Source organism: Euprymna scolopes, chromosome 11 (assembly GCF_053919585.1).
Source record: "Euprymna scolopes isolate OS-2025 chromosome 11, ASM5391958v1, whole genome shotgun sequence".
Lineage (NCBI taxonomy): Eukaryota > Metazoa > Mollusca > Cephalopoda > Sepiida > Sepiolidae > Euprymna > Euprymna scolopes.
The window spans coordinates 76,034,022-76,060,519 of record NC_136492.1 but is presented as its reverse complement, the minus strand read 5'-3'; the positions used below and the strand labels follow the sequence as shown (position 1 = coordinate 76,060,519).

At 32.4% G+C, this 26,498-nt stretch overlaps 1 protein-coding gene across 2 annotated transcripts in view; it reads right to left on the bottom strand.

Moving 5' to 3' along the window:
• The window catches only part of LOC145287914 (uncharacterized), a 1,114,340-nt gene that overhangs the window by 343,482 nt on the left and 744,360 nt on the right, over window positions 1-26,498 (bottom strand). For both annotated transcript variants that reach the window (XM_080135863.1, XM_080135862.1), the window contains exon 9: window positions 7,623-7,701. In XM_080135863.1, the coding sequence (XP_079991989.1) occupies window positions 7,623-7,701 (79 nt within the window). The remainder of the gene's footprint in view (window positions 1-7,622; window positions 7,702-26,498) is intronic.

The window sequence follows — 26,498 nt, the reverse complement described above, 5'->3', positions numbered from 1 at the left end:
TAAATGTGACGTAAACCAACATCTTGTTAATCTTGCCTAGGCATGGTCCCAAATAATACATCCAAGTGGTGATATGCTTTGTTAGGGGTGAACATGAGTAAAAAGGAGGGTGGGGGAGGGGGGGGAAGATACGGAAAAAACTTTACAAGAACTAAAACAAATATTGTGACATATTTTACCTTTCTCATACCAAATACATAAGATTTCTACCTACAACAATGAAAGTAGAGAAGAAGAAAAAAAGGTGGGGTTAGAACTCTTATCTCTCAGCATTGTACTTTTCTTTTTGTCTCGCTTTGTCGCCCAAGCAGCAGTCATAAAAAATTGTACAATTTTAAATGCCTGAACAAAAAAGTCTAGAAACTTATTGGAAGGCACTACGTACTTTTCTTTTCTCTTTCTTCTTCCTAATTCACAATGAACTCACGTGAACGAGATATTGTCACACTCGCACGAAAAATAAAAAAATCTCATGCTGCCACCTCGAACCCGCAATAGCGCCTAAATTTGCATTTATATTCTTATTTTTGCCTTATCTTTTGTATTGGACGGCTTCCAGGTTCGAGTGCCAGTGTTTCTTTACAGTGAGTACACACCAACCATGAGCGTTTATTGCCGTGACTCTCCACACCGTTATAATAGACACGTTGAATACAGGTGGGAAAAAAAAAAAAGAATTAAAACATTTTTTCTACAATTCCTTAATAAGAGTCATTGCCAATATATACCTGAAGGAGGTCAAAGGTTACATCAGCCGAAACGTTATGAGAATAATAATCTGAACAATCTAAATGATACATAAAATGTTGCTGTCTTCATGTTTATATGAGAGAGAGAGAGAGAGAGAGAGAGAGAGAGAGAGAGAGAGAGAGAGAGAGAGTTGTTTGGAGTAATTTCATGGTAAGAACATCCCCTTCCTCATATGAATATTTTTTAAGAGTTAATAAACATTCGAAAATCTGATGAAAATCCATAAAAATAAAACAATAGATGTATGTACGTGTGTCTGTAGTTAATAGATAAATTATCAAACTATTGGTCACATAACGGTGAAATTAACAGGAAATGGTAATCATGTGCCAAGAATGGTTTATAAGTAAAATCTTTGTTTAGATGGATGAATAACGCATACATAAGTCGGTAAGTTGAAATGCACACTGTTCATTTCAACTTGCCGACATTTCTATTAGTTTGTGCATTCGTAAAGATGATCATAGCTAAAACTTTCTTATCTATTTGTCGGGGTATCTCAAATGCTTGTGAACACGGCTGGAACACTAAATGTTTTGGTTTCCGTTCTAATTGATGGCACCCAACACATTTTTCTTTTAACTTTTGAAATCAGTATTATATATATATATATATATATATATATATATATATATATATATATATATATATATATTCAATAGAGAATTGAAATCTGCACGAATTAAAATATTTTAAGCATATTTTATAACTTGCAAGGCCAGGCGACCTTCTGCTAGTTATTCAATAAAATTAACAAGAAACAAATAAATAATTTCATTTAATTAATTAAAAATCTTAATTGCTTTAAACTTGATTTTATCCACTAAACCACTCGTTGGATTAGTGTTTATTGTATATATATATATATATATATATATATATATATATATATATATATATATTATTAAATGGCATTGGTTGATAATCAGAATGTTACAAGGATTACCAAAATCATTCTTGTACAGGCCAAGTGTGAACTATAGCAGGCAAGCAATCAAGATAACGACATTATTAGAGTTTTAGTAGCATATTTTCTCATCCTTCTTGCCCCCTTTTAATCATTTATACCATTTCATTCATCTCACAAATTCTCTCATTATTCGCCCTCTATCCACCATCTAAACCATTAATGTAAAGGCGAAGTGGGCACAGTGACAAGCAAGCAAGTCAGCAAGATCCAGAGACTTTACATTACAAAGTCAAAGGGTTTTACAAAGTCAGAATACATTGTGATGTCATAATATACCCTCTTTTTTCCCACCATCTCTCATTCCTTTTTTATTCCATCTATTCTCTTATTTTCATGTCATAATAAACTCCCTCTTTCTTTTCTCATATCTCTTCTCTTTCTTTTTTCTCTCCTCTTGTGTGTCTCTGTCTTCATGCTCTCATGTTGATGACACTAATAAACTTCCACGTTCTCCCTCTTCTCTTTCTTTCCCACTCTCTCTCTCTCTCGTTGTAATGTCATACTAGATCCTCTCTTTCTCTCGCCATTCCCTTTCCCCCCTCTCTCTCGTTTTCTCTTTCTCTTTTAATTATTTATATCACTCTATTCATCTCATCACTTTTCTCATCATTCGCTCCTTATTTAGCTTATTCACTCTTCCTCCCACCACCTAAAAGATTCATGTACAGATGAAATGTGCACAGTGACAAGCAATATGACATTTAATAGTATCTAGATAAGTAATTTTATTTAAATTCCACTCATCTTTATCATAGAAATAATTATTTCAAATTCACTTTTCAACCCTGCCCTTCAATTCAAGATGTCTGGTTAGACTTTTATGGATGTCATTGGGAGATGGGCTGGTAGAATGGATTCAACTTTCAACCCTGGAATTCTGCCAATGCTGAAAATATTGAATTAAAATACAGAAGAAAAATGAAGTAAATTGTTCCATTCTTTCCATCTTTCCTCCTTCCCCCGTAATTTCCTCATCCGCCCATTGCCCATCGTTTGTCTGATGCGCGATTGGTCAGTTGGGTGTAACCGTAAATGAGATAAGTACAAGATAGATATTGATTGTTGCGAATAGACGTTAGAAAATAGGTTGGCTCTTTATATGAAATTATATTGATAGATCAAGATCTAATAAAGAGAGAATGATCGTGCAATGCTAACGATTAGATGAGCAGGAAGAGAGGGGGGAAGAAAATGAATTTCCGACTTTAGCTGAAAAAGTGTTCAGAAAATAGTAAAAGGCTAATTTTCCAAATTTTAACTGGAAATTGATGCCTCTGTTCAGTCAAGTAACAATGGACACTCTCTGCAAGGGTAGCTACGTGTGTAATTTTGAGGCAAGGATTGCATAAGCCCAAACCACACCTCTCCTTAATCGGCACTGCTCGAGTCTAATAGCAAGAAGCGCTAGACGACTAGTAACACCGCGAAGATAAGCGGAGAGTACATACAGTACCTGGAATTCCCAAGTGGCCACCCATTTTAGAACTGAACGGAGGCATTTAAAGAATTCAGAATTCAGTTATTTTCGTGCAAACTAATTTCGTCCTCATGAGGAATCAAGTAAATTTAATGTTACATGCTACTTCTAGGTTTGAGTTACGAATCTCTACATAAATCTATTGAAATTTATTATTTTTATTCAGGATACATTAAAAAAAAAAACAATATACTTAGCTCGTCATTTTTTATGCGTTTTAAAGTCATGAGACTATTTATTTGTATTTACTATTTAGGCACGACAAAGACACAGCAACTAGCTCCTGCTGATTCTCTATTTGTGCGACTTAAGCATGTCGTTCATGCAACCCGTAATGTCGAACAACCAAGCACTTCTATTGGTTGATGCTGATTTTATATTCAACCAATCTCAGCACGTAAGCTATGAAATGGATTTAGTCAAAAATATTCAATCATAAAAATTATGTGAAATCGATATTGTGACGAAATCCATTTTATTGTTTACAAGCCTAGATTGCTTGAATATAGAATCAACAGCAACCAGTGATTGAGCCTGGTTGTCTAGCGTTACAGGTTGCTTGAATGATGTGCCTAAATCGCATGAACAGAGAAATAGCAAGAGACAATTGTTGTGCATTTGCCATGCCTTAATTTGCCATGCCTTAATTTGCCATAGATAAATAGTAAAACCGTTAAATATGAATTTAGAAAATGTAGAATTAAATTAGTTTTATGTCAACTGCATGACTTATTTTTTTTTTTTTACTATTCATGAATTTTTTTTTATTGAAATATAAATGCAATAGGGTCAAGTACTTACAAAGATTCTAGGAATCGTATTTTAAAGAATAATTTGATTACAAAATTAAATCCAATGCATTCCTGTTTGTTTGCGAGTCATGCATTTGTGTCTTTTGTTATTAAAATTATCTGATTTCTTTAATATTTGTTTGGCATGTTTTGCAAATTGTTTATAGTTGAATAAAGATGGATAGATTATTTTGCAACATTTCTAGATTAGAGAGAAATTTAGAAGCATTCAAACTGTCCAATAGAAAAACCATTTCTGGTTTAAATAAGCATATGAAGATAATGATACATATTCAGTTTTGTTCGAAATATTAAAATTTTTCAAGATGAAACTTAAATTTGATGCTTTAACTGCTGGCAGCCATGATCAATTGGGTGAAATAGGTATTCCAATGGTTATATACTACATTTGAATATTAAAAGATTTTAGGTGCAACTAAAAGAAAAATCCTAGGCAACGTTGGATATGGACATAGTATATATTTTTATTATTTAAGAAAATATTTACTTATTAGATAATGTCATGTCACTTGGTTTCGTGCTGTAGGATTTATCAATTTTACCTTTGAACTTGAGATTTCTCAATACCTAAAAAAGCATGTAACTACATCCGCCAGTCATGACGCCCTGTATTAGAATAAAATGTTGACATTAAGCTGACAGTTCTATGAGAGGAACTTTATAATTATCAGCTAAATATCAACAAGTAACAAAGATAGGGTTTCATGAATATGGAGGAATAGCAAAAGTAGTTACTGTTTTTTGTTTAATCAAATGCTGAGAAAGCTCCATTTTCTAGACAAAGTTGCTATGGCACGAAACCAATGATATTGCATAATCCAATATTTAAAAATCTTATTAAAAAATAATATATATTCCGTTTCTAACCCTAATAATTGAGCATTTTGACAATTTCACTTCAAAAAATTATTAATATATATGTGAAAGTGTCTCTATGTGTGGGTGGGTGTGTGTGTCTGTCTGTGTAAATTTCCATATACAATAACTGCCAATTATCAGTCTACGGACTCAAAACTTGATATACAGGGTATTGAGATTTAAGAAAATCTTTGTAATCGGGTTTTGGCCAGAAATTTGGTTATTAAGGGGTCAAAATTCAACGATTTGACCTTTGAGAACTCGAGTCTAAACACTTGAAATTTTAGATATAGGTGCCTTGGACATGGATCTAACTTAATAACTTGATTTGAACCCAAAACAATAAATGTTAAGAGGTCATAATAGGGGTCAAAGTTAAAAAAAAAATTGACAGCTGCTGTCTCTACCAAATTACTCAGACAATTTCTGGTCTAAACATTTAAAATTTTACACAAAGGGTATTCAAAGATTGTGCAAGCTTTCTAATCGGTTTGGGTCGAAAATTTGAGCTACCAATAAATAAATGTATGTATGTATGTTTGCTAAAACTTTCGACAGAGGCAACGGATTTTCACAAGATCAGTATCGTTTTTAAGCTTGACCTTTCAGACGACAAATATCGAAAAATGGCTAAAAACATTAATTTCTCCACCTTCAACTGGGCACTTTTCTACAGGGAGGGATCGCTTTTTACGCTGATATTGTCGAAAGTCATCCCCTCTTTTTGATTGTATAGCCTTAATTTAAAACTACGTCCCTTCCGGTTTGGCGGTGGTCGTAACAGCAAAAACGTCAGGTTTTCCCTCCTTCGCGGTATGGGTTCGAGCCTGCCTTCGTACCACCACTTTTTTTTTTTTTTGCTCAACATACACCTCCAAACACCCGGGCAACGCCGGGCTGAAATGCTAGTATATATATATGAAAGGAGTTATATGTTTTGAAAATTATGATTTACAATAGTTATTGTCTGCACAAGGAATACAAGATAATTATTTTTATTTCATAGCGTTTCAAAACTGTTTTTTTTTCTCTTTAGAACAAAACAGTAAAATAATTTTTATTTCTATAATTTTGTTGGTCAGCACAAAAACTGAAAGCTTAAAAATTTGAAAGTAGTAATAATCTAAAGATTATATAGACATGTATACAGATAAAAAAAAATAATATTCACATTGAAGTCCAGGTATGAAGACGTATTTAGACAGCAACAAGATCCAATCAGTGATGTTGGTTGAAACTTGGTAAAATCTGATCTATTGGTAGTATGCACATCTGTAAAACTTGGAATATTCAGATTGTATAGTTCTATAGATCTTTGAGAGATTACTTTTAAGATTTTATATTTGATGTTTGAATGCATAAACATCCAATTTCTTAAATCTAAAATTCGACCACAAAAGCGTTTTAAAAGCAAGAACATTAAGCGAATATCACATTACTTTAACAAAATTATTTGGAGTTTGTTAGGGCGACGAGGGTATGTTCAAAAAAAAAAAAAAAAAAAAAAAAAAGGAAGAAGAAAGCCAAGGAGAAAAAGTGGAGAGAAAATGTTTTTGATTGAACATCTCTCAACAGTTGGGCGTCCATCAACCAACTTGTCCTGGATCAGAAGGAATGGCGAAAAATAAACCACATGGGTTCACAATCTGCACCAAGCAGAGGATGACGGAGCAATAAAATGTAGCACTTTAAGTAACTGTAATTTAACAATTTTGAAAATGGCGTTTATCACATTTTATATTCAAACTCTCTCTCTCTCTCTCTCTCTCTCTCTCTCTCATATATATATATATATATATATATATATAAAATAATAATAATAATAATAATAAAATATTATTCGTCTATAAACAAGTTTTTTCAGCTTTTGAAGTCTCATCAGCATAGCTACAAACTAGTTAATCAACCAAGGGAATATGTATACATGATAGTCTAGGAAGTTTTTCTATCTTTAAAACGATATGAAACACAAAACAAACTTTTAGTCTGAAACTCTTCACGGCTCTTGTAATCACTGCATTATAAGAATTTACGCTAGTCCTAATAGGGATCATCAGTTGTTTACCATAAAAAAAACTGTTCCGAGGATTTCATAACAATAGTATTTTATCTTAAGTTCCCCATAAATGTTGATCAACACCAGTTCTATAAAAAGCAAGAGCAGAAATGTTATAGATGGTGGATGTAGTGTTTTGCTCCAGATTAAGTTTTGCACTAACTTATTTATGTTAATGAAAAATCTTCTGCTGATCTGTGTTGGTAGTCTTTGACCAAGAAAAGGTGTTTGCCATTTACTGTATTTTCATAGATTTCGGACGATTCATTGTTTGTATGTATGTGTGTGTGTGTGTATTAGAGTGGCTTGTTAATATATTAGTGACTCTGTATTAGGCCAGTGGTTATTTTTACTTGTTTTAGTGTTATTATCCAAACGGTCCTTACAGAAAGAAATTTTGGTAAAGTGTAAATAAGCAGTCTATTGGTAAGTGGGATTGTTCAAGATTGGAATAAAGAGATTAAAGCCTTTATGCAACATAAAAAGATAAAACACAAAATCTCAGCATGAACAACATAAAAAAAGACTTTGCTGCGCCGAGTGAGATTTGAGTTTGAAAAACTCCCAAAGTCTAAACAACAAAGACATTCATGAAAGTACAAAAAAAAAAAAAAAAAAAAAAAAGAGAAAAGGCAATCGAGCATCTTTTAATTGGGCACAGATTTTGAAGTAGAAAGAAATGCAAAAAGAGACTCTTACCTTTTTAGAGAGTGTCACTACAATGTAGATATACGTGACAAACAGAAGTGCAATTATGGCAAATAATGGTCCGTACCAGCTGGAAAAGAAACAAAACAAAATAACTATGAATAAGAATTCATTTTTAGGAGGTTAAAAAAATATATATAAAACATTAACAAAATTATGAAAGAGTTTTTTATTCTTTTTTTTTTTTTTTTTTTTGCATAGAAACGTTTATAAAGTGTTTTCTAAGAAAAATATCTTCAAATGATAAACATTTAGATTTGTTGCAATTTTTTTTATTTTACATATCAATTGATTGGCATCATTTATTTGGATATATTGTAACAGAAAATGATAAATTGTATTTAGCACAAACAACGAATAGTCATGACTAATAGCACCCTATCAGAAAGTTCATTCTTTAAACGCCTCAGCTTGACATTTACAGGCAACGCCAATTGGCACAAATACATTTAAAAGGTTACTGCAAAGGAGGTGGGTTCCCTCTACCATGCTAGAAAATTATCTACAACTGAGAGTGTCCTGTATCTCTATAAAGCCACCATTTGCTCATGCACAGAATATTGCTGCCACATCTGGGCTGGTGCATCTACCACTAGTCTCTCCTTCTTAGACAGGGTCCAAAGTAAAAAGTCTTAAATCTAATAGGTCCCACACTATCAACACAGGTCTAACCTCTGTCCCATCACTGTGATGTTGACTCCCTGTGCATGTTTTACAAATATTTTAATGGAATGTGCTCTGACGAACTCGTAGTTCTTGTCTCCCCTTAACGTGAATACTTTCAACTAACCCGACAAGCAGCTTTCATGGTAGATGTCCCTTCTACTTTAACAGTTTCTTCTTGCAAGCTGCTAGACTTTGGAATTCTCTCCCTGTTTTCTTGCTTCCCTGACAGTACTCACATGCAGAATTCTAGATGTAATGTGAATGGACATCTCTCTCATCTCCTCACACAGTCCCAGTACACGTGGGATCACATAGTAGCTCCTTACATCCAAATTTACATATGCCTTGATTGGAGTGAACAAGAATTAAAAAAAGAAAATAAAGTAAATAAATTTTAAAGATAGAAAAAGAGAGACTATAAAATTTCTAAGAAATAAATGAACTTTCCTAAAAGTCTGCAAGTATAAAGATAAGAATTATTAATTTAATATCAGTCAAAGACTTCCAAACTTTTTATGGATGAAAATATGCATTTCTATCAAATGCATTTCCAAATATCAGGTTGATGCAAAAGTTTCTGCTGGTTTGTAAAAGGATCATTTTAAACCATTGTAATCTATTTTGTGCATATTATTATGACTTAAACATATCACCATGATTAATTCATAACTTTTTCTTTCAAATTATTTAAGTACAATTCATATTTTTTTTGTAATATTTTCACTTATGTTGATAGGAAATCGACCTTCCGTAGACAACAGAAAGAGGATCATCTTTCATCATAACAATGCTCGTCCTCGCACTACTGACCAAAGATGCCCTCGAACAATTTGGTTGAAAAATCTTGCATCCTGCATATTCACCTGACCAAGCGACCTTGGATTATCATTTATTTCGATAATTAAAAAACCGTTTAGATAGTCTTAGATTAACATTACAACAGAAGATTGAACATGACTTAGATTCATATTTCACATCAAAACCTAAAGAATTTTACAAGTAAAGCGTTTATAAGCTAATTAACAGATGGAATCAAGTTATAGAGAGTAAAGGTCTTATTGTTAGAATAAAGATTCCCCAAAATACAGTCTTTCATATTCAAGATGAAATTTTAAATCAGCAATAATTTTTGCCCTGCACCGACCTGATATATAGATCAATATTTTCTACCAGGCCAAAGAAATAATGGTCTATAATCGAGGTGAACGAGTACTAAAGAAAAAAAAAAGAGGGGGAACATATAAAAAATAATGAAATAATTTAAAGCTTTTAAACCAAAAACAAACTAGGTTCGGAGTAGCTCAGATTGAGCTCAGGTTAGAGCTAAGGTTTTAAAAATAGTTCGGTTTTTGTCCAGTTCAAGAATTGTACAAGTACAAAATAATTAAAAATTCTGTGTGTGTGTGTGTGTGTGTGTGTGTGTGTGTGTGTGTGTGTGTGTGTGTGTGTGTGTGTGTGTGCGTGAAGCCATTTGATGTAAGGAGCTAACAAAAACGCAAAACAGTTATCGCAAAGATGGGAGATGCCTATTGACTTTAGTCTTCAAAAGATCAAAGCTCTAGGTAAAAAGGAAAAGAGTTAACAAAAAGAGAGTTCCACAAGTTTGCAATTCTTACAAAGTAGTTATTGGAATAAGAGGTTGTTATACAATGCGGTATCAAAACAGTAAATTGATGGCGACCACTAGACCAACGAACTGGAACAAAGGAAGCAGGGAATAAATCAGACAATTCTAAAGAACATGTGCTATAATAGTATTCATATAAAAGACTGAGACTAGCAACATCACGTCTGTGAAAGAAAGGTGGCAGAGAATGGTGGTGGGAGGGGCAATCAAATTGCAGATATAAATTTCTGCACTTTATCCAGAATCCTACAAATACATAAGATTCACCAGCTCAAATATGACAACAGTACTCCATACATAGCCGGATAGTAGATTTATAGAAATAGAGAATGGCCTCAAGTATGAGAAAATATTTAAATGGAAAGAACCGATTTTACAAGAAGCAAAAAGAGCAATGGATTTAATTATATATAATGGTAACCAGAACAGTATCAAATGATGCCGAAATTCCAAGAACACCCATAAGTGCTTTTCATTATTGGCATTAAAACTTTGAGGAAGTTCAGTAAGTCAGGTTTGATTTCGGCTGATTAGAACAATAATGCAGCTCAGATGAACCTGGAACGATTTCATATGAGCAATGAAGGCATCAATTTTGCACAGCAAAAAACAAAAATCTTTTATTTGAATGGTAATAAGACATAATATCAAATCTAAAAAAAAAAAAAATAAATAAATATTGGAAGTTCTTCAATATTATTTTCTTTTAGATGATTTTTGAAAATGTCAAATGATCAGAGGTGATATCAGTCTAATTGCTCAATCAAACGTTATGAATGTGTGATTATGCAAGAATCGGTATGTAGAGTCCATCAAAATGAACAACGATTATGAGCTTCTTTTTTGGTGGTTCTTCTCTTGTTTTCAAGGCAGCAAATCTACTGATTCTCAAAAGCTGTTATTAAATTGGTAAAAATTATTCTCAATGTATTTTTTAAACACAAAGGAGGTGTGCACAATTGGGTGAATAGATACTGTAATGACTAGGGCTGTGACAACAGAATATTCTTTTCATTGTTTGGACTCTTGAGTATATATCCGATAATATCTTATGTTTTTTATAGAGTGATGTGGTTCTTGGTTGATTAGCTGAATCTAACTGTATCGGATATATACTTGAGAGTGAAAAGAATGTAAAGAATATGCTGTTGTCACAGCCCTAGTAATGACATATAGATTTGTTTTTGTCAAGTTACAATTCTATTAGACCTATCGTATTGATCTGTACACAAGTATTGTTGATAAATCTGTGTTTATTCCCCCACCCCCGTTAAAAAGGCAACTTATGTTCATCACATAAGATAATTATTTACTACAGGTATTGAGTTTGGGGAATTAAATAATACAAAAATGGTTTGGATTATTTGGATTCTTTGCACTACTGTTCTCATCTTTAGTATTATTTTCGCAAGGTTTCGGTCGATGTAACCTCAGATCTTTATTTATTTTGTCAAACTCGAGCATCTGTATGGAATGGAAAATAAAAAGATTTAGAGTATAAGTGATAAAGAATTTATTACAGATAAATTTTTTAACCAATGTTAACGTCGCCTCCTTGTTTGACCTTCAAGCTGAAATTCCAAACTGTTTGGAAAGCAATCGGGGATTTTATGCTATCCTACTCACTGCAAAATATGAGAAAAATTATGTTTACATTTGTTCATTAATAACTCTCTATAGGGCTAAATTCTTTTACAAAGTAAGTAGTGCTTATTAGTGGAAGTCAAAACGTTTAAGTTCATAGTAACTTTTATTGAACTACTAGTTATATCGATCACCTTCTATCTGTAATTTTATTTTGTTTCGTTTTTTTTTTTTTATTAAATTTGCTGTTTGCTTGTTTTATCTTATTATTATTTTTTTTTTTTGTAAAAAATGTTTTTATTGGTTAATGGGATTTTTAAAGGTTAAATTTAATTATTACGGTATCACCTGCACATTAAAATATTAACTGTTATAAAACTATAAATAATTTTTATGTTTTCATTTATAAAATTATTGGATGTAAACATATTTCAAATCTTCCAATCTGTTAATAAACGAGGATTTACAAAGAATTATAAAGTCAAAAATGACTGTCTATCTGACAATTTAAATGCTTCGAAATTTCAAGTTTCAGAGGTTCATGAAGAAAAATTCTTTTTTTTTTTTTTTTTTTTTTTTTTTTAACTATTAACAAAAATTAAATCAAATTATATGTAACCGAGGTTCAACCCAACGAAGGTGAATGCCTCGATGAAGGATGAGTTATCTTGCTGCTTTGGGTACCAGTCAAGAATTTGTTCTTGACAATGAGCTTGACAGGTGAGGGGTCATTTACGTGGCCTAGTACCTGTCGAACTGAAGTATACAACCTGGGTATTACCTAGGAGGTCTACTCTCCCAAGCCTTGTCACCCACCTTTTAGGTGGAACAGGTTTATTGCTTGCTGTTTGAGGCGCCCCGATTGGGGAATACCGATGGTGGTGCTCAGGCAATTTTTGCTAGGCCAAAGTGTACCTCCTTTAGGGGCGCTAGTTGAACATCCCCACTCTCTGACCTTGTGTCACATCATGCTAAGATGAACAGCATGTAAATATCTACATTGAGGTTGATTTAATTTTGTAATTAGATAATTGTTTTAAAAAATTTAATTTTAGTAGTTTCTGCTCTTGCAATTTTATTTCTATAGATAATCAACTAATATCAAATTTTAAAAAAGTAAAAAATCATATAGAGATGAGAAGCACACACACACGCACACACACACATACACACCGGAAGTGATCACAAAATTTTATCAATTAGAATTGAAGTCTAAATCTTGTGGAGAGGAAGTTCTAAAAAGGGGGAAAATAACGAAGTTTAGTTAAAATGAAAACGCTTTCCTTTAGGATGAAAAATACTCTCGTTCCAGACTTTTTCTATAGAAAAAAAAAGAACAAAAAAAACCATGGATATTTTTTTTCATGATGTTTTCTCATAGAAATTTTATTTACATTTCTTATACATATATTAAATAGGTATGCAGTAGAGATTTAGAAGGCTATGACAATGCGAGAAATGAAATATAGTCGTTGTTGGTTAAAGAAGACGAAAACAAGTGGCGATTTACAAATCAATAAGTACATACATATATGTCTATATATACATATATTTATTCAGTTGTATTAGATACAAATGTCTTACTTGTTATGTCTGCGACAATATCCGTCATTAAGTGTGGAGCCTCGGAGCAAATGTAAGGAAGGGATTTATGTATGGTCTGATTAGGTAATTAACAGATTTTTTTGTTCCTTTAAAAAAAAAAAAAATTTTTTTGTATATATATTTTTATTTATCTATTTTTTTTTATAACTTGTTGCTTTAGCGTGAGCTCTTTTTAATTTTGTATATTCTCTGTCTATTTATTTGTCTTTATTATTATTATTATTATTATTATTATTATTATTATTATTATTATTTATTTATTTTATTTTTTTCTTGCTGATATGTATTAGGTGAGATGACTTGGTGTATCTAGGTCACAAGTTGCTAGTAGTCTGGAGCCAGTTAGCTTATGAAGGATAGAAGTAGGAGTGGAATCTGAGAGAGGATAGGAGGAGGGGGTGCGGGATGGTGCGCTCCCAGTTGGCTGTTGGGGTGTTTAGGTTAGTGTTGCAGTTGTCAGGAATAGGAAGATAGGTGGGAATGGGGGGGCACTGGGTTGACCTTCCTTGGGAGTTATTAATTTATTTATTTTCATAAAACTATAAGTGGTAATAGATGGGACATTTTTTTTCATTTAATTCTTTATTGTTATTTATTATTTTTTTTTAAAAGGAACAAAAAAACATGTTAATTACCTAATCAGACCATACATAAATCGCCTCCTTACATTTGCTCCGAGGCTATCCAACTTCTGCTCCATCATCTAGTATGCTTTGAATCGATCTGTCACGTCTACCATTTGAAAAGGGAAGTTTTTCCGAAATTAATGACGAATATTGTCGCAGACATAACAAGTAAGACATTTGTATCTAATACAACTGAATAAATATATGTATATATAGACATATATGTATGTACTTATTGATTTGTAAATCGCCACTTGTTTTCGTTTCCTTTCACCAACAACGACTATATTTCATTCCTCGCATTGTCATAGCCTTCTAAATCTCTACTACATACCTATCCCACACAATGCTTCAAGCAAACTACATATTAATCCTATATATTAAATTGTTTATAATGTCAATACATAGTTAAAGTAAAATAAATTGTTTTGACCTATTAGAATAATTTCTAACACTTGATAATGTTTACCTATTCATTTATTTCTTTTTAATACTTTTAATTTCTTGTGTTTGAATTCATGGTTTAAAACATGATTTAAATCATTAATTTATGCCGTCGCATCACAGCCATAATTATTTTGTTAAGGTAATGTTTTAAGCTCTATTTGTAAGAAAGTTCAAGTAGGTCAGTCGATAGAACGCCAGACTGGAGATCTGTGTCGATTTCCGGTCATAACATTTGTTTTATTTGTTTAGAATTTATTATTTACGCAATATTTTCCACTTCTAAAAGAATTTAAGATATTTTTAAATGATGAAAATTCCACGATATGTTGATGACTGTTCAAAACATTGTGACTGACAGACGTACAAACGGACAAAATCTCCATATGATATATAGAGGTAAGTTACAATTCATTTCTCAACGTATTCTTCATATAAATATACACCTAAATATATAAGGTTTGTAAATCGTAATATTTTTTGCTGTGCTCCAATGGACCTCTGATGAAGAAAGAGGACAAGAAAGACCAAAAATGAACTGGAAGCAGAAAATAAAAGAGTGGTTTGATTGCAACGCAGGAAAAAATAGAGAGACGTTGTGAATTTGACTTTAGATCGAGAACAATGATAAACTTTGACTGCCGTATACATTGCAGGATGCGGAAGCTCCTAAGTCTAAGTAGGTTTGTTGTGCACTATATAGAAAAGGTACTGGTCACCTCATCAATGGTTTCAAATGATGTCCCTTTCAAATCTTTGTATTTTATGAAAAGAAGCCAAAATTGGTTTTTATAGGGGCGGGGTGCAGTAATAGTTAAACATTTTCAATAAAGACCTCGTTAACATTTTAAGATGTGCTGTTGCACTGTGGTCTTTTAACATCAATGCATTTTTTTTTAATTTCTTTGAAACATTCTTGCAATATCCTTCCATTATCAGTGTTTGATGTTTGAGAAAATCAAACAGAAATATCATGTTGGAATAATGAAAAGAAGAATATATTCATCTGTCTTGAATTTGTGTGGTTCAGCAGAACCCTTTGAAGCGACTGTTTGGTTTGGATTTTGCTTCCTCGATCATATTGATAAATTCAATCCCGCCTCCAGTTATGATTCATTCCATTGAATCTGTCAACTTCAATCTGGTAGAAAAAGCTTATTGAAATGCCAGTCCTTTGAACCAGTGGATCTTCACCAGCGGGCAGAAAGCTTATACAGAGAAAAATATTTACTCTAAATTGAAGGTCTGCTCGCATTATATCTTGATTTTAAGGTTCATAAAGAAATATAAAAGTGGCGAAAAACTGATTTGTTGAGATGAATTTTATTGTATATTAGATGTACCCGGCATTACCCGGTATTACATGTAACGTTAAATTCCTTTAAAAAAAAATGAAGTAAACAAACAAACAAAAAAATAAAACACGGAAAAAAACTAAGACATGTACATGCGAGTATTGTTTTTTTTTCTAAACAGTTCACTTCTTGTAAGTAAAAAAACAAACACTCGAGCTGAAATTAAAACCAAAACCTAAAGACAGTAATTCAAGTACGATAACAATTAAACCAGCTTACCACAATCTTTAAAAAAATGTTTAAAAAGTGTTTTCAAACCTCATGAAACAGTTGGCAAACAGATAAAAATCCGATGACCACCCCCCCGGACCATTTTAAAAATTGTTATCCCTTAGCAGCCCTTTGTTCCAGATAAAACCAATTAAAATGTTTTCCACATATCTGAATATCCTATATACCAAATTTCAAGTTTGTAGATCAACAATTCTTTGAGTATATAGGTTGAGAAGTGTCCTCACACACATTCTCAGTTTTATAGATATACAGATATCTGGAAGTTTTCTTATCTATAATGTATGTGATAGAAAAGCCTCCCTCATCCTTTCTTGGGTAAAGCACCTTTGTTAAATTATATTGACTACTACTTACTTAGCATAATGCAAAGCTCTTTGTTTATAATCAAGCAAATGGAGCACTTTAAAAGATGCAGTCAATGTTTATATAAATACATTGGAAATATAATGAGTGCCGATTCCATGGCTTAGGAGTACAATTGCTGATTATTAACTAGATGATTGTAGGTTTGATTATCGGCTTGGGATGGGTGCTAGTCTAGCTGCACTCGAGAGCTGTGATACAGCGAAACAATGTCTATGGATGACTATATATATATATGTGTTATGTACCTACATAAAATTTTATATGTCTATTTTCAGTAATTACTTTGATAGTGCTCGATACATAAGTAGAGCTAGGTAGTAAGTTTTGAAAATATATATGGCAATTAAGCCACACAGACTTTTCTGGGTTTCATCCTCGTGAGGATTCGTCAGGCTATTGCATGGAATCGATGCTGCTTCATATTCCTGTAGTACTGGTTCGGCTAGTCAACCAATCAGATTCTTTGTTATTCACACACCCATTTATTATAGACAATAGATGTGCGTTTATCAAACAAGGGTTCTTGTGAACTCTAATTCACCTGTTTCTTTATTCTTTTTTTAGGGGGTCGGGTAAAGTTCATTTTATGTATGCATACGTTTGCTATTTTAATTTAAATAATAAACTTTTACGATTCTTTTAAGTTTAGGATAACTAAGTTCTCATTCAAACATAGTCTACATGGATCATCTAAGTCTCTACATGCACTGGCATATTTTCCACTCTACTATGGGCGATCATCCACTTTTCTTGAGCTCCCAGTAGTAGTTTGCTAATGCTACTTTTATTCGAGGTTTCTCTGGTCATAATATTTGCTTTTAAAATCAAGGGAGGACATTCATATATAACATTTTTGTTATTCAGGTTTTCGATGCTTCTGGTTGGTTATTTTGTAGCTGACAGAGTGCTTGCATTTTCTACAATTTATTTGCTCATTGCTAGTGTTTTTATTTCTATTACTATTTCTAGTAATTATATTTTTGTAGCAGAAAGGGACTCTATTGATTTCTGAAAACTTACTGAGATATAATGGAAACACACACACACACACAAGCTCTATCTGAAAGCACAATGAGTTTTTCATATGGACAAAAGTCTGCTGTTTTAGTTCAGCTCAATTTCAGAATTCATCTCTGAACAATCAATTTAGAGAATTATGTTTGTGAATTTTTTTAGATGAGGATCGATAATTCATATTATTTGGATTATTCGATCATGCAAAATGACCCATGGAGTAGTGTATAAATTGCTTGGTAAAATCCAGTTGTAAGTTGCACTCTTCTGAAGGTTGAAGGTTCAATCCTTAGTGCGGGCAGCACTAAAAATACAACTGCAAATTACTTAGGACTTCTACTCAGTCATTGCTGATGGAACAAGAGCATGCTACCCCCATAGATTAAATGAAGGCTTCTGTTTGAAATTATATGCGGATTCCAGAGTTTGACAGAAAGGTTTTAGGAGTTTGACAAAATACACCTGAAGAAGGTTGGCAATTATAGCGACCAAAATATTGCGGAAATAACACTCAAGATGAAAACAGTCGCCCAAAGAATCTAAATAAAACAAATAACCCATCCTCATCATAAAATTTTAGAAACACATATAAGCTCTATCTGAAAAGATATTGAGCTCTTTACATGGATAAAGTCTTCTGTTTTAATTTGGCTCAATTTCATAATTCATATTTGAACAACAATTTGGAGGAATTTATTTCCTTATAATCGCACTCTTACTATACTGACTATAGGATAACATTTATTTGATGGATTTCATATCAAGGCCATCCACCAATCTATTATCTTTCAATGATAGGAACCTTATAACTTGGAATGCATAAGTAAATAAATGAGTGGGTGAATATAAATGCAAATGTTTGATAACATGCAGAAACGTATCTGTAATTTGATTGTCCCCACCCTTTCTTCTTCTTTGCAAACTCTTTCTCACAGACATTATGTTGCTAGTCTCAGAATATAAGTAATAGCTAACCTCATCCTGTGCATAATATTATTGTATGTGTTTTTCAAAATTGTCTGATCTATTCCTTGCTTCTTTTGTTCCAGCTCAATTGACTCTTTGGTCTAGTAATCGCCATTAATTCGCTGTTTTGAACTTCATTGTAATACAGTTTCTTATTCTAGTAGCTTCTTTCCAAGAACTATAGGCTTGCAAAACTTTCTTCTCGCTGACTGTTTTCCTCCTACCTTTAGCCTTGATTTTTTGAAAACTAAGTCCAACAGGCATCTCCTGTATTTTGTAGTAATCATCTTTTGTTCTTGCTAGTTACTTACATCAAGTGACTTCATGCTATTTTTGAACCGATTTCCATTATATATATATATATATATATATATATATATATGTGTGTGAGTGTGATGTTTTGTTAGTATATAAATAGGGTTTAAGCCAATATCTTTTCTTCCTCTACTACTCCCCCCCCATTTCCTGCCAGTTAATACGATATGTAAGAATGTAATTTTCTTATCAGTTTTAAAAATGTCTGTCAGAAGCTGGATTTTGAAAACATGTATGCACACAATGCAGCCAGTAATGCTTGTATAAATAAAAGACAATTATACGATAATACGGCTCTACCTGTTATTGCTTACCATCTTAATATTAACGTTGGAATTTCATTGCATTAGCAACTAGGAAACAACAACAATAGAACTAGTATGTATATGTCGTTATTTTTGTTGCTATTGTTAGTAATAACTGTGTGACAGCTTCTGGTACTTTTGTTCGCTGAGCATTTGAGAATTTTCCCCCTTACACATGCAATACTACCTTATTTTAGGGATATATATATATATATATATATATATATATATATAAATAATTTTTTCAGAGATAAAATAGTTATCCACAGACATGTTACTTTGGATGATGACAGGTGATTTAGGGTTTAAATACTGGCATAGTCATCATGCTGATGAGCCATAGTAACAGCAAAACATGTTCATTGATGATTATTTTATCTATAAAGAAAATTAAAACATTATCTTCTACTATATAAATCTCAACTGTATGTTTAAATATAGTTATCTATGTATGTATGTCGGCCTAAAACTTTCAACAGAGGTGATGGATTTTCATAAAATCGGTATCATTTTGAAGCTCGACCCTTCGGACGACAAATATTGAAAATTTAACTAAAACCATTAATTCCTTCATCCGCAACTGGGCAGTTTGCTACAAGGAGGTTCGTTTTTTTTTTTTTTTTTGCATCGCCATTTTTGCAAGTCATCGTATTGAGTGGGATGACTTAACTAATTTCAAGTTTCCGAACTTCCAGGCCCGTCATGGTGTAGGTGTAAGACGTCAAGTTTCCTTCCATTTTCTTTTCCACCTTTGCGTCACGGGTTTGAGCCTGCCTGCCTATTACTACTTTTTTTTTTTTTTTGCTCAACATACACCTCCAAACACCCGGGCAACGCCAAGCACCCAGACTAGTATATATATATATATATATATATATATATATATATATATATATATATGGTACATTCCAAAGGTAATACCTCCTATTTTTTATTCCGACAGAATGGATCAGAGGAAATTGCAAATTGCATGGGTATAACTGCACTTAAGTATACAAAACCTGAAAGTTTCATCTCTCTGTTGCAGATATTGACGATTTGAGATGCTAACAAAGTAACCACTATCATGGACATGCATCAGAAGCAGAGATGCGTTACTGAATTCCTTCATGCAAAATTTTTTTTTTAAATTGAACCGATCAACATTATCCGGCGCCTGTTGAACGTTTATGAAGCCAATGCAGTTTATGTCAGCACAGTTAGGAAATGGATTCGTCAATTTTAGAGTGGTGGCAGAGATGTGAATGACAAAGCGTTCTAAGAACTTTTATGGCGGAGTCATCAAAAAAGGTTGGAAAAGTGTATTGAGAATGGTGATGACTATATAGAAAAAGAAATTCTAGAGCACAAAAGATTGCCCGTTTTAATGGTACCACTTCTATCTTCGTAGTTGTTCAACATTTTAGTTTTTCAGTTAAAAAATATAGATCTTACCTTTGGAACGACCCTCATATATATACAAATATATAGATAGATAGACGAATTAAATACTTGAAGAAACCGTTAGATCTATATTATATTGCATTGTGCTGACATAAGTAATAAATACATTAACAAATATGAAACTAGAATAAGGTTATATTTCAAAACAAAACAAAAATGCAACCATACAACTAAGGAAAGTTTACATTTCTTTCATGTCCTCACATTTCCACTATAGATTTGGTCGGCCAGTCGATCAGTCACTTCTAATTTTGAAAAAACTTTTACGTTGCTAAAAGTGCAGTTTGAATCGATACATCTCATTTTAAATGCACCAAACAAAGAATCAATGATGTTCAGTCTCAGATTTCCATGAGTTGGTTTGTCATACTAAACTTTGAAATAGCATTTCGATAGATCTACTATGAATAAGATTGAAATAGCATTTTCTTTTGTCTGTCATATATATTTGAAATAACGTTGTCTATAGTCTGTTGGGTTTAATTTCGAGATGGCATTTTCTCTGGTCTGTCATGCTTCATTTTCAAATTACATTTTCTCGGGTCTGTCGCGAATAAGTTTGAAATAACATCTTCACTTCTAAAAGCACAGATTGGACGCGTTAAAAAATATCAGTTCCTGTTTTTTTTTTTTTGTTTTTTTTTTCATTCACGTCATTTATTTCAGTTTCTTGTTCTTTTCAAGTTCGAAACAAAGGCGGCTCTTCTTCAATTTATAGATGGAACAATGACTCAACCAAAAAAAGGTCATTCTTCCAACAGGCATCTTGATAAAAAAAAAAAGTAATCACTGCCTTTTCATTGGTCTGTCTATTGAATTTTATATTCTTCAGATATTAAACAGTTTCAGATGAAAAAGATTAAAAAATAAAAAAATAAAAAAGTATAGAAATTTATAAAAATACATAAAACAGGATCAAATATCACAACCGAATGTGAATGTATTGAATATATTCAGAGACGTATTATTTTTATTTCTAACACCTACGCCTGTAAAATAATACATTGCATATCCAATATATGTAAACGTAATTGATAAGTAATAAGAATAAAAAAAAATGTACGAGAGAGAGAGAGAGAGAGAGAGAGAGAGAGAGAGAGAGAGAGAGAGAGAGAGAGAGAGAGAGAGAGAGCTTCCCAATGTAAATTATTACAAAACGAGAAGATGCCTTTTTGTCCGGTGTTTCCAATCGACATGACAGAAGCAGACGCTTGTTAAAAGGAAACTATGGAATTGGATTTGGAAACTCATATCCTTGCACGTTTTGAAGAAGAAAATAGAGTTCCTTGATATGTTTCAACTGTGTATGGCATACATGTATAAGAGAAATGCAGATTCCAAATAATTACATTTTATTAGATAGAGTGAATATATCCGAGAGCTCTTAAAAAGCTCCTTTCCTGGAGAATTCCTGACTCCTTTTTGTTTTTCATTTCAAAACTGACAAAAATTCTGACCCATTACTTTCCTTGTTCTTCAGACCAATGAGAGGTGATTTAATGAAACCCAGATAAATTTAATTGTATAGCATGCAAATAAAATACATACGCCATTCGTATCATAACTGAGCACGATGTTTAATTTTTTTTTTACTGACATAAAGCATTCACAGCTGGGAAAACTTGGGCCCTTGTACAGGAAAAATATCCAGTAAATAAAACGTTGTTTAGTAAATCGTTAGTTTTTTTCATTTTTTTTTTTTTCATTTCCATACACCAAACATGAATATAAATATCACTACAACATCCGCTTGGTCATAAGCTTCATTTCGGTACCTTACTTGCCTGGATGGGTTGCCTGTAGGCTGAGATAAACCGCGTCACACACACACACGCACAGACAGACATTAGAAAAATTTATAATAAGATATATATATATATATATATATATATATATATCTTAATCTAGAAGTTTTTCAACCTTTAAAACTATATGAAAAAAAAATTCATTCCAAGACGTTCTTTAAAATCTCCTTTGCTTGTAAGTCAATTAATTGTTGCAATCACTGCATTCATGTTTTAATACCATACTTTGGGGTAATTGCGCCAACTAGCTAAAAGTGCTCTTATAAAAAAAGAGCACATTTTTTTTTTTTTATTGCCGCAATTACCTCACAGTATGATATTATTTTAAGGATCATCAGTTGTTTAGTGGGGAAAACTGTGTTGGGGATTTAATAACATTTTATCTTATAGTTCACCAGCAGTGTGCAGCAAACACCACCTCCCTTAAAAAAACAACAAAAACGTTCAAAATATCGGATCTAGGTTATTTTTTTTTTTGCTCCAAATTATTTTTTTTTTTACACATCTTTCATTATGTTCTTCTTACTTGCGTCTTCTTTGGTCAAGGAAAAAAATGTTTGTTATTTACAAACGTTTCGTATTTATAAGGTTCAGATGAATCCGTTATACAACTTATCACCCTCCTTTGGTTATTTATATTGTTAGATCATTGTTCATTTATTTTATATTTATTATAACTTAATATTAAAATATATACAAATTAAATTAATTTTTTTATAATATATATATTACTCTATATGTGTTACTAGCAGAGAGGGGGGGGTGACTGGTTTTGCCCTGTCGTAAAGTACGCTTAAATATGATATTTTAATTTGTCCAGATTTTGTTTGTATTATTATAGAGTCATGATTTCAAAAGTAAAAAAGCAAGTGTTTGGGTCTCATCAGCTAGAATCGAAACCAAAAGCAAAACTGTAGCATTAAAAGCTGGTAACGTTACCACTGTTCCAACATGACACGAATATGAACTGATTAAAAATAAACTAAGATTAATGTACAAAATGTATGAGGATTTTTTTTCAATTTTGACCCCTTAAAAACTATTTTAATCGCTAAAGACCCATAAAAGAACGGTCTATAAAAATCCAATCATTTGAGGCCCTTAGCGCCACTTGCAACTTTTAGTTTTGGAAAAGACAGAGTTTGAAAATATGGAGACAGACAGACAGATATAGTGCCTTTTATATATTAGATTAATACATTATATATAATACTAATAAACTAGCAGGATGGCGCCCGGCTTCGCCCATTCATAAAATATGCTTAAATATGATATTTTAATTTGTCTAAATTTCGTATATACTATCATAGTCGTGATTTCAAAAGTAAAAAAACAAGTATTTGGGTGCCATCAGCTAGAATCGAAACCGAAAGCAAAACTTTATTATTCCAAACTGTTGACGTTATCACTGTACCAACGTGACATGCATATATTTAAAAATAAACTAAGATTAAATGTACAAAATGTATAACGATATTTTTCAATTTTGCCCCTTTTTTGACTCTTTAAAAATTATTTTAACCAGCTAAAGACCCATAAAAGAACGGTTCATAAAAACGCCAATCATTTGAAGCCCCTAACGTCGCTCTGCGACTTTCAGGTTCGGAAGAGATAGAGTTTGAAAATATGGAAACAGACAGACAGACATAGTGCCTTTTATATATTAGATTAATACACATATATACATGTCAAGGGTGTAAGTTCCATTATAGAAACGTTGATTTAATTTGAATAAAATAAAATCTGCACCAAGTGCGCTTGAAAGCCAAATCACAACGTAATATTAGGAAAATAAACAAATATTTTACTTGTTTGAAAAATACAACCGCTGAGAGACAACACGCGGCTCTTTACAAACAGGCTTTTCTTTCTCTAACTTTACAAGAAAGAAAAAAAATAAAACAAAATACTGAGGACGGAGTTTGGCTCCGAAATATATTTATGCTACAAATTTCAAACAAGTAAAATATTTGTTCATTTTCCTAATATTACGTTGTGATTTAGCTTTCAAGTGCACTTGATGCGTATTTTATTTTATACATATATACATGCTATAGTGAACTTTTTATATAGTTTTTGATTTGCTTTATCAATATACCTTGATAAAAATTGATATAACTTAAAAGCACCAGGATGCTTTTAACGTATTAAGACAATTTACTAAAATAATATTTTAGTAAATTGTCTAAATACGTTTCTCATCATGTTTAATTATTTTTATTACTAAAGCAAAAACTCAGGGTACAAAATCTATTAATTTTCAAGTAACGTGAGCTATTCTCACAAACTCGGACATCACACTCTTGGAAAAAAATATACACACAGCAAGTACTAAAAGGGGAAGGAGTTTCTTTTATCCAACATTTTATAGATAAATATTGCATCCTCAATTTTTATATCCAAATCAAAACTTGTGTTCGTGTGTGTGTTCATGATGTAATGAATATTAGTACATCCGGGCCTTTCCTATTGTGATTGGTTGGTAGAGACATTTGGGAGACGTCAAAAGGTATGCAAGTCTCCTGCTAAGAACTGCTTCGATACTCGTCGATACTGTAAGTAACTTATTACTCGATTTGAAGCAAGACCACTCAACTACTTCAAACGATATATATCCCTTTTCCGAGATCATATCAGTTCACAATTTAATTTTTACTTCTTTGGATGTATCAAATGTTTTGCAGTTTTCAAGAACTCACTATTATTAATGCCTACAAGGTCGTCAATAAATCGCCGGCAACCATGATAACGATAAGTTATAGATATATCATTCTTTTTTATGGCAATTGCTCATTTGAGCTTCGATCTATGCACCCTCCTCGCCGACTTTCACAAAAAGCACTCGTCTAGCTACACCCACTATCAAAAGTTTCCCCCACTCTCTATCTGTACCTAATTCTAAACGCAAATTCTTTGAACAGAGCTTCTTTCCTATAACTATCCACCTAGGGAACTCTGTTCTGCTGGCTTGCTTCCCAGCTGATCGTCTTCAAGTCCAATTTAAACAAGTTCTTCCTGAGCCATGTCCTTAAATAAGCAAATTCTACCCAATTTTCACTACTAACGACCACTACACTGTTGTCTCAGTGACCACCATACATGCATTAAACCTTATCCTCAAGTGGCCTTCAGGCCTTGATAAATGGTGACTCCTTTGTATAGAAAAAAAATTCAAGTCTGTATAGATAAAGATTAGTCCAAAAGAATGCAGGATCTAAGCCCAATGGAATATGTTAAAAATATATATTTTAATTTGCTATATGAGCACAAACAAACCCGAATACTAGAATTTTGTTGTTGAACTATAGTTCAAGCCAGAAATTATTTTTTAAATGGTTGATGGAATGCTTTAAAATCACGTTTGAATTTTTGCAAATTCCCAAAGTAAACCCAGAGCCGGCCATACATTAATAATGGATTTAGAATGGTCGGCACAGTTTTGATTTTATGATGACGTAAGACTTGAGAATGATGTTGGCACCTTTAAACTGATGAAATATGAAGTAATTCCTTGCCTGGACCACGATTTAAAGACAAAAGTACAACAGTATGGTAAATCGAGACAAAAAAGGAAAACGTGAATGTGCCATTTTCTATCAAAGAACATGAAGCCTTTTCATTTCGGGCAGCAAGCAAGACAGCAATTTATTAACCCCCTCCCCTTCTGCAAAAAACAAAAACAAAACAAACATTCATTCAGCATTTCATTGGTTGCTGAAGCTAAAACCTAATAAAACAGAAAAAGTTATGTCGCTATAGAGTACAATGGGTAAAATTTCAGAACATCAATCACGTTACACTTAGGCCTGACAGCAGCTTCTCAAACAATTTTAGATGCCTTCCGTCTACCTCATTCTAACCGATATCAACATCTTTTTTTTTTTTTCCTTTTCTTAGCTTTAGATTCAAAGATATTCTCATAAACGTCGTGTCAACCAGATTCGATTTCTAATTTGTGGTGTAAACTAACATTCTCTAGTTTGTAAGAAAGTCGGAAAAAAATCTACCTATTTCAACTTTTCCTTTTGTAAAATGTTTTGGTACTTATCCAGTTTTACCCAAATATTAAAAACAAACAAAAAACAAAATGGCACAATATTAAAAGCAAAAACAAAAAATATGGCACAAAACTTTTATTCTGTACTTAGATGCTGTGCCCCTTCAACGTACATATCCCCAACAAACTCGCTTAGCAACAAAATCACACTCCTTCACAGCTTAAGTTTCTAAATGCTAGAAAACTTTTTACTCTGATAGTTTCTTCCCTCGAAAAGCTAGACTCTAAAATTCCCTTCCTGCCATGTGCTTCCCTAACTGTACTGATATGCAAAAGTTTAAATGTAATGTGAACCAACATCTTGTTAATCTTTCCTAGGCATGATCCCAAATAATAGCCCCTTACGTCCAAGTGGTGATATGCCTTGTTTGAGGTGAACGTTAGTAAAAAACAAAAACAGTACATCAAAAATCACACAAATTCATTAAGTAGTTTTTTAAAACAAAAAACACATT